Source organism: Quercus robur, chromosome 11, assembly GCF_932294415.1.
Source record: "Quercus robur chromosome 11, dhQueRobu3.1, whole genome shotgun sequence".
NCBI lineage: Eukaryota > Viridiplantae > Streptophyta > Magnoliopsida > Fagales > Fagaceae > Quercus > Quercus robur.
Window position 1 is genome coordinate 7,262,633 of NC_065544.1, and position 13,770 is coordinate 7,276,402.

Sequence of the window (13,770 nt, forward strand, 5' to 3'; positions counted from 1 at the left end):
ACTCTTTCAAGCTGACTTAGGTTTTCTATTATTTGCAAATCATATTGTAAAAGGGAAAATAATAATAAAGTTACCATAATCCATCTAGGAAAACACTATTTATTGGCCAAAAGTATTTAGCACAAATGCAAATATACGTTTCATTTTGTCTTCAATTCACCCCATCTGATTGCTCTAGTACAAAGTTGCTCCACCCTCTTGTGCAGAGCATGTGATTTTCCTGCAATCACATTACATCGTTAATTAACCCTTAAGAAAGAGGGCATCTGAGATAGAGTGTACTGAATTTGATGGGAAACAAGACAAGGCAACAATAAAACTACTTCAGCTCGTGTAATAAAACCATTTAAAATAAAATGTAATTTATGGTTAAGTATATGTGAATCTGTACTTGTTTTCAGAAGTAAATACTGCACTTGATTTAAAAAGCTGAGGAAGCTTTTGGTTTTTTCCTGAGAGCATTTCCAAGGTGATGACTTAACTATAATCAGACTATATAAGCAATAACAATAAAATGAAATTCCAACAACAATAGAAATAATTGATAAGGAAGATATACTTGCCTGTTCTAGGATCCCGACCGGCAAAAACAATGGGCTCCATGCCTCCATCTAGCTCTGGCAGAGCAACTTGCAAAGCTACCTGAATTGGGTGAAGCCCCAAGGTACTATTCAACCATTCCTCAGTTGTCTGAAATAGCAGAGGCAATGCAACAATATAAGGCACATCAAGCTTCCTCAGTGCCTCAACAGCCCTGGGATGATCCTGCCTGGCTGGCCCCCCGACAAGTGCAAAACCAGTAAGTGATATCACTGAATGCACAAACGGCTTCTTCGTGATTGGATCAATCAAATACCTCTCCACAGGCCCTGAAAAGTCAAGCCCACCGGCGAAAATTGGAATCACTTTAGCCCCTTTTGCCTCCAATTCCATAATCACAGCCACATAGTGACTCTCATCCCCAGTAACAATGTGACTCCTCTGCAAAATCAGACCAACAATTGGTGCATTTGGACCCTTAAGCTTCTCATTAGCATCCTTTTCTAGTATCATACCAATTCAAATACTCCTTCACATCCTCATACATACAAGGAGCCAAAGGATGACAAACCCCACTATCCAAATATAAAACCGGGTCCGAATACTCAATCTTGATCCCCTTCAGGGCAGGCACATAAGACCCAGAAATCATTTTCAAGAAAGTTTGCAGGTTATCAGGTGAGGCTCCTAGCCAAAACTGCAAAGTAAGTATATAAACCCTAGCATCCTGCGCCTTATCAGTAGGCAAATATTTCAAAACCTTAGGCAAAGTCCTTTCAAACTAAGTTAACATACTCTCTGCAAACCCAGCAGACTGCTTCTTTCTCTTAAAGAGCTGGAAAAAGGGGCTCTTTGACTGTCCCAGCTGTGACATACTGAAAGACCCCAGCTTGTTGAGTCTCATTACCTCAGGCATTGAACGAAACACCAACACTGCATCAAGTCTTTCCCTTTCTTTCTCCACAGCATCCTTAACCTTCAAAGCAAGCTCCTCTACAAAAATGAAAGACCCAATAAAGATATTGGCATCCTCAAGGTCTTTACAGAAGGCTTTATATGTTGATTCATCACGAAGCTCTTCAACCAAGTAATCAACAACTTGAAAGGAAGCGTTCCTCTGGTTTTGGTTGAGAGCCTGAACTGCGGCTGTGAGTGATGATTGGTATTGTGCTAGGGAGTACAACTGCAGAAAGAAAACAATAACCTTTTCACTGAAAGGGCAATAATGGCTGGTTCAACGCAAATGGAACCTGAATGAAGAATACAGCCTTACCTTTTCCCTGCTATAATGGACTCATATGCTTCTGCAGCATCAAATTTTGCCTGGTTTCTTTGAACGACATGCAATAGGTCACTCTTCACATTCATTAATTGTTGAACCGTGTCAAAAGATAGCTTCAAATAAGGTTTGTGCAAGCCAGAGAAATGGTTTTTCTGTCCAGAAGCATACAAAGATATCAGAATGCATATATAGGGATACAGAATTAAAATTGGACAGAAGAATAAATAATGATAATGATGTGCAAGGATATGACAATTAAATAACCAATCATAACAAGCCCACTATAGTAAATTAAGTCTGCAGGTGAATGATATAGATTATAAAATTATCTGCAACAATTATTTTACCATGGTACGACCTAACACTCCAAAAAAGATGATTAGCAAGAAAATGGGTTGAATAGACAACTATACACCCTAACTGCAAATTTGATGATTTCTTTTGCTTGACAAAGAATATTTAATCATGAAGCATACAAGGAAAGATAACAAAAAGGTGGAATGATATAGTTTAAATATTCTTTGTCAATCATAAATATATCATCATATCCTATGCATACTTCCAGAATTTCTACAATTTAATGATAGGCTAACAAGAAAAGGCTAATGACCAAAAAGCAGAGCATAAGCCCAACTTCTGCATGAAGTACAAATTCAAGCAATAAAGATTAATTACCTGAGCCGCAGAAGTTGCACCATGCCGTTTTGACAGCTTACTCCGATCAGGTGCAATAATTGGATTCTCAAAGTTACTCACCAGTTCATCTTTCGGAGGTTCATATGGAGACACGTTTTCAAGTTCTGCTTTACAAGCAGCAAGAAAAAGTTAGCTGTAATGATTCTTTGTTACCGAGATTCTTCTTGCAACCTCACGTGTTCCACTTCTTTATATTTCTTTCTAATACCCCTTAGGAAAAAATATAAAGAAATGGAAGACCTGAGGAAGCAAGAAGAATATCGGAAACATAGAATCATTAAAACTAACTTTATCTTGCTGTTGCTGAAGCAGGACTTGAAAACATGCCTCCATATGAAGCTCCAAAAGATGAACTTGTGAGTAACTTTGAGAACCCAATTATTGATTTATGCCTCAGGTCGTGGGTTATGACGTGAACCCACGACCTGAAGCTTGAAGCCCATTTTGACGAAAATACTTTTCAGTAAAAAAAGATTAGAAACCTATTAGAAATAAGTCATGCCATGGAAAACAACACACCCACGAACCATTTACAAATTTAATTGTATGAAGTAACCAACCTCAGTATTAATCCTTGCTTTGGATATGGCATCATCCTTGAGCAACTTCTTCAATACCTGCACAAAGTTCACTAACCATTAGCATCAGAAGTTGAAAATCTCTATACACTGCCAATAACCAAAAAACCTGACAACATAGTCACTTGCCTTACGAAATGGAGAAACTATAAACCCAAAGGGTGACCCTCGAAGCTTTTTCTTGGACTCCTCAAGACACAACTTTTACATTTCTTGTATAAATATAGCTGAAAATAGAGCAGGAAAATTCATTGTATCATCAAGGGACAATATTTCATTAATGTACAATGAAATAAGTCAAGATTCAAAAAAATAAAAAAAATCATTAATAAAAGAAATAATTTAGATTCATATGTTGCAAAGAAAGATTAATACGTCCAGAAAACTAACAAACAAGCAACATATAACCCAAAATTACAACGTACATCCTTTTTGTCAACTCGATGCTGTTCCGGAGGTTGGCAAAAGAAATCAGCATCAGCACGCATAGGCCAACCCAGCCGGAAACAATCAACTGACCTACAATTCACGCCAACATAACTTTTAATATACTACATTCTGTACATACGAAACTCATATAAACAAAGAAACACATAGTACCAGAAATATTCATTTAAATCATCATAATTTCTCCACTGAGAAAGCTTTGCTTTTCCTTCTTTGCTTCTTTTAGCTTCCTGTAAATCACAAAACAAATGGTAAGACAAAGCAGTCATATATCAATATAATAACATGCATTTTTATATACCCAAAAGAATGTGCAGAAGCAACACCTTTGCTATCGTCAAGAAAGGTATGGGAGTTACCACCTTCTTTAGAAAATACTCATCGTCACCACCATAGGCGGATGAAGATTGGTGATCGTCATGACCTTCTTGATGTATTCCTTGATAACCGAGTTACTATACTATATGAATGGCTTCTTTCATCAACAGGCTGGAAAGATACTTTACTATCAATGATTACTTTGCTCAACGAACCTAAACAACAATATCATTTTTACCTGAAAAATAGAAGAGTGGAAGACCTTGAGGAGAATATAAATGAAGGAAAATCTAAAAATGCAAATAATAGATAGGAATCAAGGGAGGGAGGCTGATGATCAATCCGCCAAAGACAAGAAGAGCAAGAAAATTCTGAAGAAAGTTATCACTCAAACCTTAAATGAAAACAAAAACAAGAAAAGACAGAAACAGATATAAATAGTTCGATCCTCATCATAATAACAAATGCTTCTTCGTATTCTATTGATTTATTTAATTTTTTAAATTACATATGGAAAATCAGGGTAACAGTTTTATCCTTATCAGCCAATCCTTATACATGTACATACAATGTAGAGACACAGTAAATGAACTTATGAAAATTTTGGAGACCGATATAAATAGTCCAATAGTCAAAATGGAACTACATCAAGACTAAGTTATAAACGAACCATGCACAAAAACAGGCAGTAACAACAGCAGTTACCGTCTTGAGTAACGATCTACAAGTGCCTTAGCTTTCTCTGGTGCAAAGAACCGTGCCTGCACATAGGCCATAGATACTAGCTTACATCCTTGATGTGTGCAATGTGTGTACGTTCTATATAAACATAATATAAGTGCCAAGGTTCCACAAAAGCATGATAATCATTGCAATTACATAAAAAGATACAAAACGAGGTGACCCCTTCCCAAAGAGATCCATGGTTTTAAACTTCAACTTGTACCCAATCAACCAAGCTTATACAAAGAGGAGTCAAAAGTCGTGAGGCTTTGCATTTGAGATACAATTATTCCATCAAAGTCCCTTAAAATATTTTAGTTGCAAATTAGGAAAATTCAACACTTCAACAGTTGCTCTAAACTTCAAGCCCTCCCATGTTAGTTCAAAAGAGGAGAGTTCAAAAATAAATAAATAAATAATTTTGAGTAGAATAGAAAATATATGCACAGGCATGCTCATTACCTGTCAACATAAGCTGTAATCTCCCCAACTCTTTTACCATTATATACTTGGAAAATAGTCAGCATGGATCCACAATTACACAACAAAACAACCATAACAATAATAAAGAAAAGAAAAGAAAATAATGCATCCACAAAACATAGAAAGCTGTAGTGCCTATTGTAGCTTGCTGGTATTACTTGTGCGATTGAGGTAGAAGAATGCGCATATGAACATAGACACATACATGATTACATGTATATTGACACAAAAATATACATATATGCATTTCAAAAGACACTATTATCGATGCATACATACATGTGTACATGAATTTCCATATACATGCATATGCCAATAAATATTCACATACTCACCTGAATAAACATCCTCTCTGCATCTCCAACTTTACCGTTTTCTTTGAAAATGATTCCCTGCAGAAGAATAATACCGACAAAATTTATATGCAAGTTCAGTTCATCTCAAAATATCTAAACTAGAAGCATAACCATCAACCAGCGGGAAAGAGGGAATCAAAACCAATAAAGAACAATGACGGATTGTGAAGAACAATGTCAGTAACCATTTTGCATGCATTTTTTGGACTGTGCACTCCATTCAATCAGTAACCAGTTCTTATTTTTCCATTGGCAATTTCCTCCATATTCTTGAAAGATTCTATTCTCACATATCATGCATTATTCAAACAGTAGTCACACAAATCTGAATATGCTTTACCAAGAAGTAATTCAACCTGAAATAATTCTCATTGCAAAGAAAAAAATGGCAAAGACAACCAAGAAAAAAGCCACTGAAAATCAGATTTCATTTAAGAGAAAGCAATTAAAGGATGTCTGATGATGAAAAACATTAAAAAAAAAATTGTCAAAATTTTAAATAAAAAAAACATTAAGGAACCTGAAAGATTCAGTTAGCAAATAATTTGGTGCATGTATTCTTGAGATATTTTTCACATGTACTCTTATATATCCACGGAAAAAAGGATTTAAAAATTGAGGATACAACAAATATAAAAAAGGAAAGGCATGTTTGAACATCACATATAAAGGAGCTCTAGATTTATTTTCTAGAATAGGTTAAAAAGAATTCCTTTTGCAAGCTTTCAAATTAGATTGGAGTGACAAACAAAGAGAAAGCAGAAAATTAGAGAAAGTAGCTAACTTGTCTGTACACAAATAATACAAAATGTCAAATAAAAAAGATTGAGACGCATTCCCTCTTTTTTTTTCCTCCCACAGCTATTAAGGCTTTCTTTATAGAGAGAATAAGAGAGGAGATGAAATGTTGTCTTTCCCCATACTATTTTAAAATTTTAATATCATTAGTATTTCTTTTTTTGAGAATCAAATTTGAATACCATTATTATTATACATTTTCAATGATATCATTCCTGAGGCTGCTTCTTTAGCTAAAATAAACAGAGGTTTTGAGCCCTTGTCACAGCCCCAAAGGACCTCACTTCTGAGGAGGCACACAATGGAAAAGAATTCGGATCTTACTATAGATGAGTTTTTAAAAATAAAAGAGTAATAATCAATTTTTTGTTTTAATAATAGGGTTGATGACTTGGTCTTACTCCTTTGTTATTCAGTAGCCTTTCACTTGCTAATTAGTAAGTATTATAAACTAAAAACACGATCACATAATAACATGATTCTTGGCTGCATTTAACAAAGAAAACTAATGTAAAAAATTGAATGCATAAATGCTGTTTCACATATATGACTTATCATTGTCATATATATGGTATCTTATTATTACTCCATAAGTATTAAAAGAGATGATGACAGCATTTTTGTGAAGGCATGCTTTCTAAAAACATTATCCACATAAAACCAAAGTCATTTTCATTGGTTGAACAAATGTAATACTTTAGTGAATCTAAAGGGCTAAAACCTTAGTATTGTAAGTTCTCTAGAACACTCCCTGAAAGGCAAATCAATTATGATGCAACATATTTTAAAAGGCTACACCCAAATCATAATCAAATTTCCTTCAAGTTGCTGATTTATGATGCTTAAAATCCTCCCTTTTCCTTTTACTTTTGTAATTTTGGAATCTTAGAAGTGTAATCTGTGATTGAGAAACTACAACTCACTTGATTGAGAAACTACAACTCACTTTCGCTGCTGCACTACAACACTGTTGAATTGTTGGTAACCTGCCAATTAAAAAAACCATAAAGTTAGAGCATGAAAGAGAATAGACAATACACGAACTGTGAACAATAAGGTGCTTTTAAGTACCAACTACAGCAGAAGGAAGCAGCAGTGTAGCACTGTACATGAATATCTACCTCCAACTAATGTCCCAGCTGTACCTTTCACCTAGTTCAAATAATGTACATTAAAACCATTTCGGCCACAAAAATAATTTCATGAACTTTTCAACACCAGCTTGAAATGTCCAGTTAAAGGAATAAGGTATGATTTCAGTTACCTTTTTTGAACCTTACGCTTTCTCGTATAATAAGGAGGAGGTCTTGCATGTCCTTCGTCAGATGCCTCCGGCCCAGCATTGTGTCCATGTTTGTGCCCCCCTGTCCCACATAGAGGTGCCTTAGATATGCGTTTTGGCCGACCTTCTGCCGCTGCAGCTAACCCAACAGGCTGCTCAGACTGAACATGGGGTGGGTCAACGGCTGAAGAAGGGCCAGTGGACGTACTGTGGGAAGGTGGGAGGGGTTGCAAGTCAGGAGGGGTTTGATCAAGACCCAGGTCAAATGATGGAATAGGTGATAGCTCAGGAAATGACCGTGGGGTGGGTGGAGGGATGGTGGGACTAGGGGACTCATGTGGGGTGGGTGGAGGGATGGTGGGACTAGGGGACTCATGTGGAGTGGCTAAAGGGATGGTGGGGGTAGGGGATGGATGTGAGGTGGGTGAAGGGATGGTGGGGCTAACGGATGGATGTGGGGTGGGTGAAGGGATGGTGGGGCTAAGGGATGGATGTGCGGTGGATGGAGAGGGATCGAGGGTAGGGAGAACCTGAGGGGTAGCAACAGGCGGACGAGAGCAACGTCCGGTAGGAGCTGTGCTCGTGCTTGGGCTCTCAGTAGTGCTTGGCCTCTGAGTAGGCGCTGCCGCAGGAGTAGCTGCCGGTTCGTTCGGGCCCTCAGGTTCCCGAGGTCGTACACGGCCAATCTCATGCACTGCCTCCAGCACATTAATAATGTCATTGTGGGCCTCCGTACCCACTGGGTGACGACGCATCATACGGACATATCCTTCAATCTGCACATAGAAAAACCAAATATATTAATAATGCAATATCAAAATGAAGAAAGGCAATCAATAGATTAATATAGGCCGCAAGGTGAAGGTTAGTTAACTTCTTGATTTCTTTAGGACATGGAGATTGAGCTATGTACAGAAAGGTTGTAATGTAGTTGCTTTAAGGTTAGTTACATTTTCTACTAAAATGAAAGAGTGAGGGTGTAGTTGGACGAGACCCCTGCCTTTGTGTGCCAGGTGGTGGATACGGATATAATAAGAATAGTTTCTATGAATAAATTATGATATTTCTTATACAGAAAAAAGGGATTGAAAAAGTTAGTTTAGGGGTGTTTGTGCAACTAGAATAAAGTTCCTCAGGATATCAACGCATTTTATCCTTGCTTGATCATATCAAAGTTATCTAAAGAGATGAAATATTATTTCATGGTTCCCTATTAGAAATGACTAACACTATGTAGATAAATAGTTCTAACACATCATAGGCAGGATTCATAATCCATAACATTTTATTCAATGTACATTCATGATAAAACCAGAAAACAAGATCTAGTACACTATCTTTGCCAACAATTCTTTCTCGTCTCTTGAACAACATGAACCTGTGTCACTCAGTGAAATATATGACAAAGACCTGCAATCATCAATAATAGTGCATGACAACCTAGCTTAACTTCAAATCAAATTGTCCCTACTGAAATTCTTAGAATTCTGTTAAGCCCAGCACAACTTTGATTTTGTACTCATATTTTTTTGATGATGTATGTAAATGAGAAGAAAAAAAAAATTATGCTTAATATAAAACCACTCTAGTTCTATCAATGGTATTCCCTTGACTCCAGCCCCCCAAGCCTTTCTAAATGAAATCTGTACTTATCAATAAATTATTTTAGAGCCAATGAGCTAGTTGCACAATTAGATTGAGTCTGAATTAAATCATGTATTAAAATTTGGAGACTATAAATAATAAATCAGTAATTCCCTAATCCCCTACTCTAACTGATTGATACAGTAACCACTAGCCAACTCTCACACCCAACTCACAGCTACCAATAACTGCCAGTAATTGTCACTAACTGATTTCCCTTCTTCTCATTATAATACAATAGCAATACAGTCCCTAACAGTTGTTGCCACTGCCATTGCTAGTACCACTACCATCACTTGGCAGTGTCACAGCCATCACCACTGCCACAACTAGCACTCATCGGCATTACCACTACGACCACCACAATCATCACCACTGCTAACATTATGTTACCATATGATCATCAAATGACACATTCCCTACGGAATTTGAACTTGGGATTTGGATACTTGATTCGAAGTTCAAAATTCTGCAGGATTTTGGGATTACCTTTCTTGTTAACACAAGCAAAGGAAACCAATATTGGGAACTATCAAGTTACAACTTTGAGTACAATTTCACCTCAAACTTCCTCATCTAAACACAATTTTTTTGAGAATTTCGAAATTCTTCTAAAAATATAAACCCATGATAGGTTCAAGTAAACTGATTTTCAATGATTTAGTACAGAAGTTATGTTGAGTATATTGGGAGCTTTCAACCTTGTAATCTAATCTAAGATTAACAACAGAATTAATTAGAGATGAAACAAGAGGTTAAGCATGAGCATAGTGTAAACTATGAACCACAGAAAGAAAGATTATTGTTTGTCTATAAGCAATCTTACGCAGACAACAATTTAAAAGGGAGGTTTGATGCTAAGCAAACATTGGACCACATAAGAAGAGTTCTCTAAACAGTGGTAAACTAAGTAACAAGTACGGTAAAATGTAGAACACGTGGAGAAGTTACCATTACAATGAATCTAGCACCGGGGATATCGATAAACCTTCGAGTTATCCTTGTGAACCAATCGAAGTACTGGTGCTGTAGAGGCATATCACCAAGCACTGCTTCACAACGATGTTGAAGGCGATGACCCCACTCCGTGAGATGCATAGCATGTCTCCGCATCCAATCAACACCCATCTTCCCCCTCAAATCAATGGCATGAAGCACCGGGTCCGTGTTAACATGGCGGGGAATTTCTTGGATCATCCCAAATTGCCGAACGACACGATCCGGTGTATGTTTCTCTACTAGATGGAAACATACAAGCGGCACCATTGCCGTCCACACTGCCCTCCCTGCAACGCACCACGGCGGAAGGTTCTCGTATTCATCTTCATACGGCTGCCACACCACCTACAACAGCCCAAAAACAAATATGCAACACATTAGGCAACTATCTTTCTATTTCAAAGTTCAGCAAATATATATCTTCTTGTTGAACATGTTGAACAAAGCATTTTCATACCTGGTTTGGCAACATTAACGCTATTTGCTCCCGATACCTGTCCCTAAAGACCTGGGCGGGCCTATTTTTCTTGTTTGGGACCCACACCCACCTACAATCAAGAACAGGGGATCAATATCTACAACTTCCCAAGTAAGATAATATTATGATTAAAACTATAATGTAATCAGATATAACTACTAATAGAATCTTATAGAAATTTACTCAATTAATAATATCACTAGAATAAAAAAAGTCCTTAAGCCAAACAAAGCACATACAAGCCACATGACAATGACAAAAAATTAGAGTATATTAACGTAATCATATATATTGAAACTCTGTTTAACATTTTTAAATGTTGACATAAATGTTTTCACATACCGTTTTAAATAAAAATGAAAATTTATATTTTAAGTTACATGATTGTAAGCTTAGGTAATGATCACATATTGTAAATGAAGTTACTAAGGTACAGACTTACTTAAGGGACAGTGGACCACGCACTGGAGGACCATAAGCACCCACTGGTGGGCCACGCTCAACTGCCGGGCACAAAAAGGGGAATCTGGCCCACGCCCAATACTGGACCAACAGTAAACACCCACCAATCTGACTGGCTCTCTTATCGCTTGCCCTGCATAACTGTCGGTACAGCCATGCAAGGCAAGCACTTCCCCAACTATACCTTCGTGGGTTGCGAAGGTCTTCCAACTGCTGCACCCACATTAGATGCACCCTATCACCGGATTTGTCCATGAAGATTGTGTCCCCCAATAGTGCTAGGATGTAGCATCGTGCGTACCTATGCACTTCATCGTCTTCAGCATTAGGCGGCAGTGGATTGGCAACTTGCTCCAAAAGCCGTTTGATGAGAATCCTCTGGCCAGTACATTCCAGATGGTCTTCATTGGCAGGTCGAAAGCCAAGGTACTCATCGCACACAGTCTCCCATATTTTTTGTGTGCTCCCTGTTATAGCGTCACCATCAACAGGAAGTCCAAGAAGAACCTCCACATCCTGCAATGTGATGGTGACCTCACCATGCGGCATGTGGAATGTGTGAGTCTCGGGCCGCCATCGCTCCACTAAGGCCGTTATCAGGCCATGATCAATCTCTCTACCCGGAGTCCTGAGAAGTCCCTCCAAACCAAGTGCCTTAATGATGTCAATCACTCGATCATCCACCATTGGCTCTCGATTCGAGAACTCTTCACTACGGGCACGACATTTAAGGGACCCTGGATCCTGCACATAAGAAAACCATGGATTAACATATGACAGCAAATTGAGTGCAATAGAAGTTGTTTATTATTTTTAACTTTGAAAATTGAAATGATACTTTAGAGTAACCCGAAATCGACTGTCAGAAACTCGAGATGTTACTAACCCAATTTCTTTCAAAACCGGACCTATTAACTAGATAGTTGGGAAATTAGGCCTATTTTCCAATTTCGTTCATTTTCACTCAACCAAAGGCATAAAGTAGACAAATGGTAGGAAGAAAATTCATGGGTGTTAACTGTTGGAGTGAAAATATATATTTATATTTATAGATAGTAAACATAATATAACAACAACCCAGTCTCAACATTCTCTAATCTTGTTGGGAAGCAAGTAGGAGTAGGTGACCGCCCGGCCACCTTTGTCCCATACTGCCATACATAGTATACTATAGGGTCTAATTCCCACAACATACCCCTATACTACACATAATATAGGACTGCATTTGATGTAGAACTGCTTGAAGTACTTCAAGCACAAAGTATAGGGTCTAGTTTCCCGAACATACCCACTTTTCTACACATAAATAGTATGGCATTCGATGAAGAACTGATTGAGGCCTTGAAGTACTTTAAGCACAATTGCAAAACTTGGGTGTTAGAGGTTGTAATTTCGGATTTTTAATTAAATTCAATCATGTATCAATGAATTACAAAAAAAAAAAAAAAAAAAAATTCAATAAGAATTAAATTCAATTGTGTAGTTTATTGATCAATACAACTATATATTTAAACAATTGTCCTTTTGTTTATACAATAAAAAGATTATGGTTTTTTTCTTCCTTAAGGGCATTCAAAGTACTTGTATCTTCGTTTAAACCTTAAATGTTTCTATTGAAAACGCTAGGAGATGTCAATTAATTTCCAAATTACAAGACTCTTGACAATATACTTATATCCTTGTCACTATAAAGAATCACAACTAACATAATAGACAATGCAATTTAATCACTTATTTATTTGTTTGATATGAATTTTTTATTTAGATTATTTTATTTAAAAAAAATATTTGATGTAAGGTTTTAAAAAGTTATATATATAAACGAAATAAGTTGAAAATAAATAAATCAATCAAACAAACACGTCTCCTTGTTCATAAAAGACACTATAATTCACAAAATGGCAGAATTTTGATAACTTGCCCAATTCAAAATTTTCAGCTGCTAGACCTAATATTTCCAACCTTTACCAGGATCAATCTTTTTTTTTTTTTTTTTTTGAGAATTACCAGGATCAATCTTTACCACCCCATTTTTCCTTCAATCAATATATGGACCTTACTTGAAATTTGCGTCACTAGTAGTTATTGGCAGTGATAAAAACCATGTTGCAAAAGTTTCATATAGTATTAGCTGTCTCACAAATGCCTAATCCAACTCAAGACACTTTTTGACCAATGTATATTATCATACATCCAATATATTTCTTTTCTTGCTAATAAAGCTTAATGGCCGTTTAAACTAATAACGTCAATGTTTATGAGAATCATTACTTTATCAACTTTTTTTTCAATCAACTATTTGGTATGATGACAAATATATGTATCTAGTACAAATATATAAAGATGAACATGATTAATTTGTTTTAATTAGGGAATCCACCTGTTAAATCATAATATATCCAATTCAAAGCAGACTATTAAATAATAATAATGAGTAAAAAAACAGTATATCAAAACTGGATTATATTCCACCATGATTCATTTACAAAAGGGGGTCACCTCAAAAGGGATGAAAGGTGACTAAGGTGAGGTATAAAGGAGACATTGGATACTTAAAAGGAAATGAGGTTTCGTGGGGGGGTTTTTTCCCTTTGTCTCTATAAATCTCTGTTTGAAGAAATTAAAGAGATACCCAAAAATTGTCCTAGTATCCAAAGAGACTTAACGTTTGTCAAAGAATCCAC

General features: G+C 36.7%; 2 protein-coding genes and 2 long non-coding RNA genes across 6 annotated transcripts in view; all 4 read right to left on the reverse strand.

Annotated features, from left to right (window-relative positions):
- The window catches only part of LOC126707733 (cyclic nucleotide-gated ion channel 1-like), a 140,207-nt gene that overhangs the window by 60,448 nt on the left and 65,989 nt on the right, over nucleotides 1-13,770 (reverse strand). The gene's annotated exons all lie outside the window — the stretch shown is intronic.
- Nucleotides 126-1,068, reverse strand: LOC126707735 (magnesium-chelatase subunit ChlH, chloroplastic-like). The gene is made up of 2 exons (XM_050407606.1): nucleotides 564-1,068; nucleotides 126-220 (listed from the first exon to the last, which is right to left on the reverse strand). Exons 1-2 carry the CDS (start codon nucleotides 1,051-1,053, stop codon nucleotides 141-143), a joined length of 570 nt encoding a protein of 189 aa, XP_050263563.1. The 5' UTR covers nucleotides 1,054-1,068; the 3' UTR covers nucleotides 126-140.
- On the reverse strand, nucleotides 3,229-3,775 carry LOC126707738 (uncharacterized). The gene is made up of 3 exons (XR_007649052.1): nucleotides 3,697-3,775; nucleotides 3,522-3,615; nucleotides 3,229-3,323 (listed from the first exon to the last, which is right to left on the reverse strand). It is a non-coding gene; the product is annotated as an uncharacterized LOC126707738 (long non-coding RNA).
- On the reverse strand, nucleotides 4,449-5,451 carry LOC126707736 (uncharacterized). The gene is made up of 2 exons (XR_007649050.1): nucleotides 5,403-5,451; nucleotides 4,449-4,622 (listed from the first exon to the last, which is right to left on the reverse strand). It is a non-coding gene; the product is annotated as an uncharacterized LOC126707736 (long non-coding RNA).

Coding starts and splice junctions, on each gene's coding strand:
- LOC126707735 (XM_050407606.1), bottom strand. CDS start 1,053: ATGATACTAGAAAAGGATGCTAATGAGAAGCTTAAGGGTCCAAATGCA. Junction 221..563: donor CGGTCGGGATCCTAGAACAG/GCAAGTATATCT, acceptor ATGTGATTGCAG/GAAAATCACATGCTCTGCAC.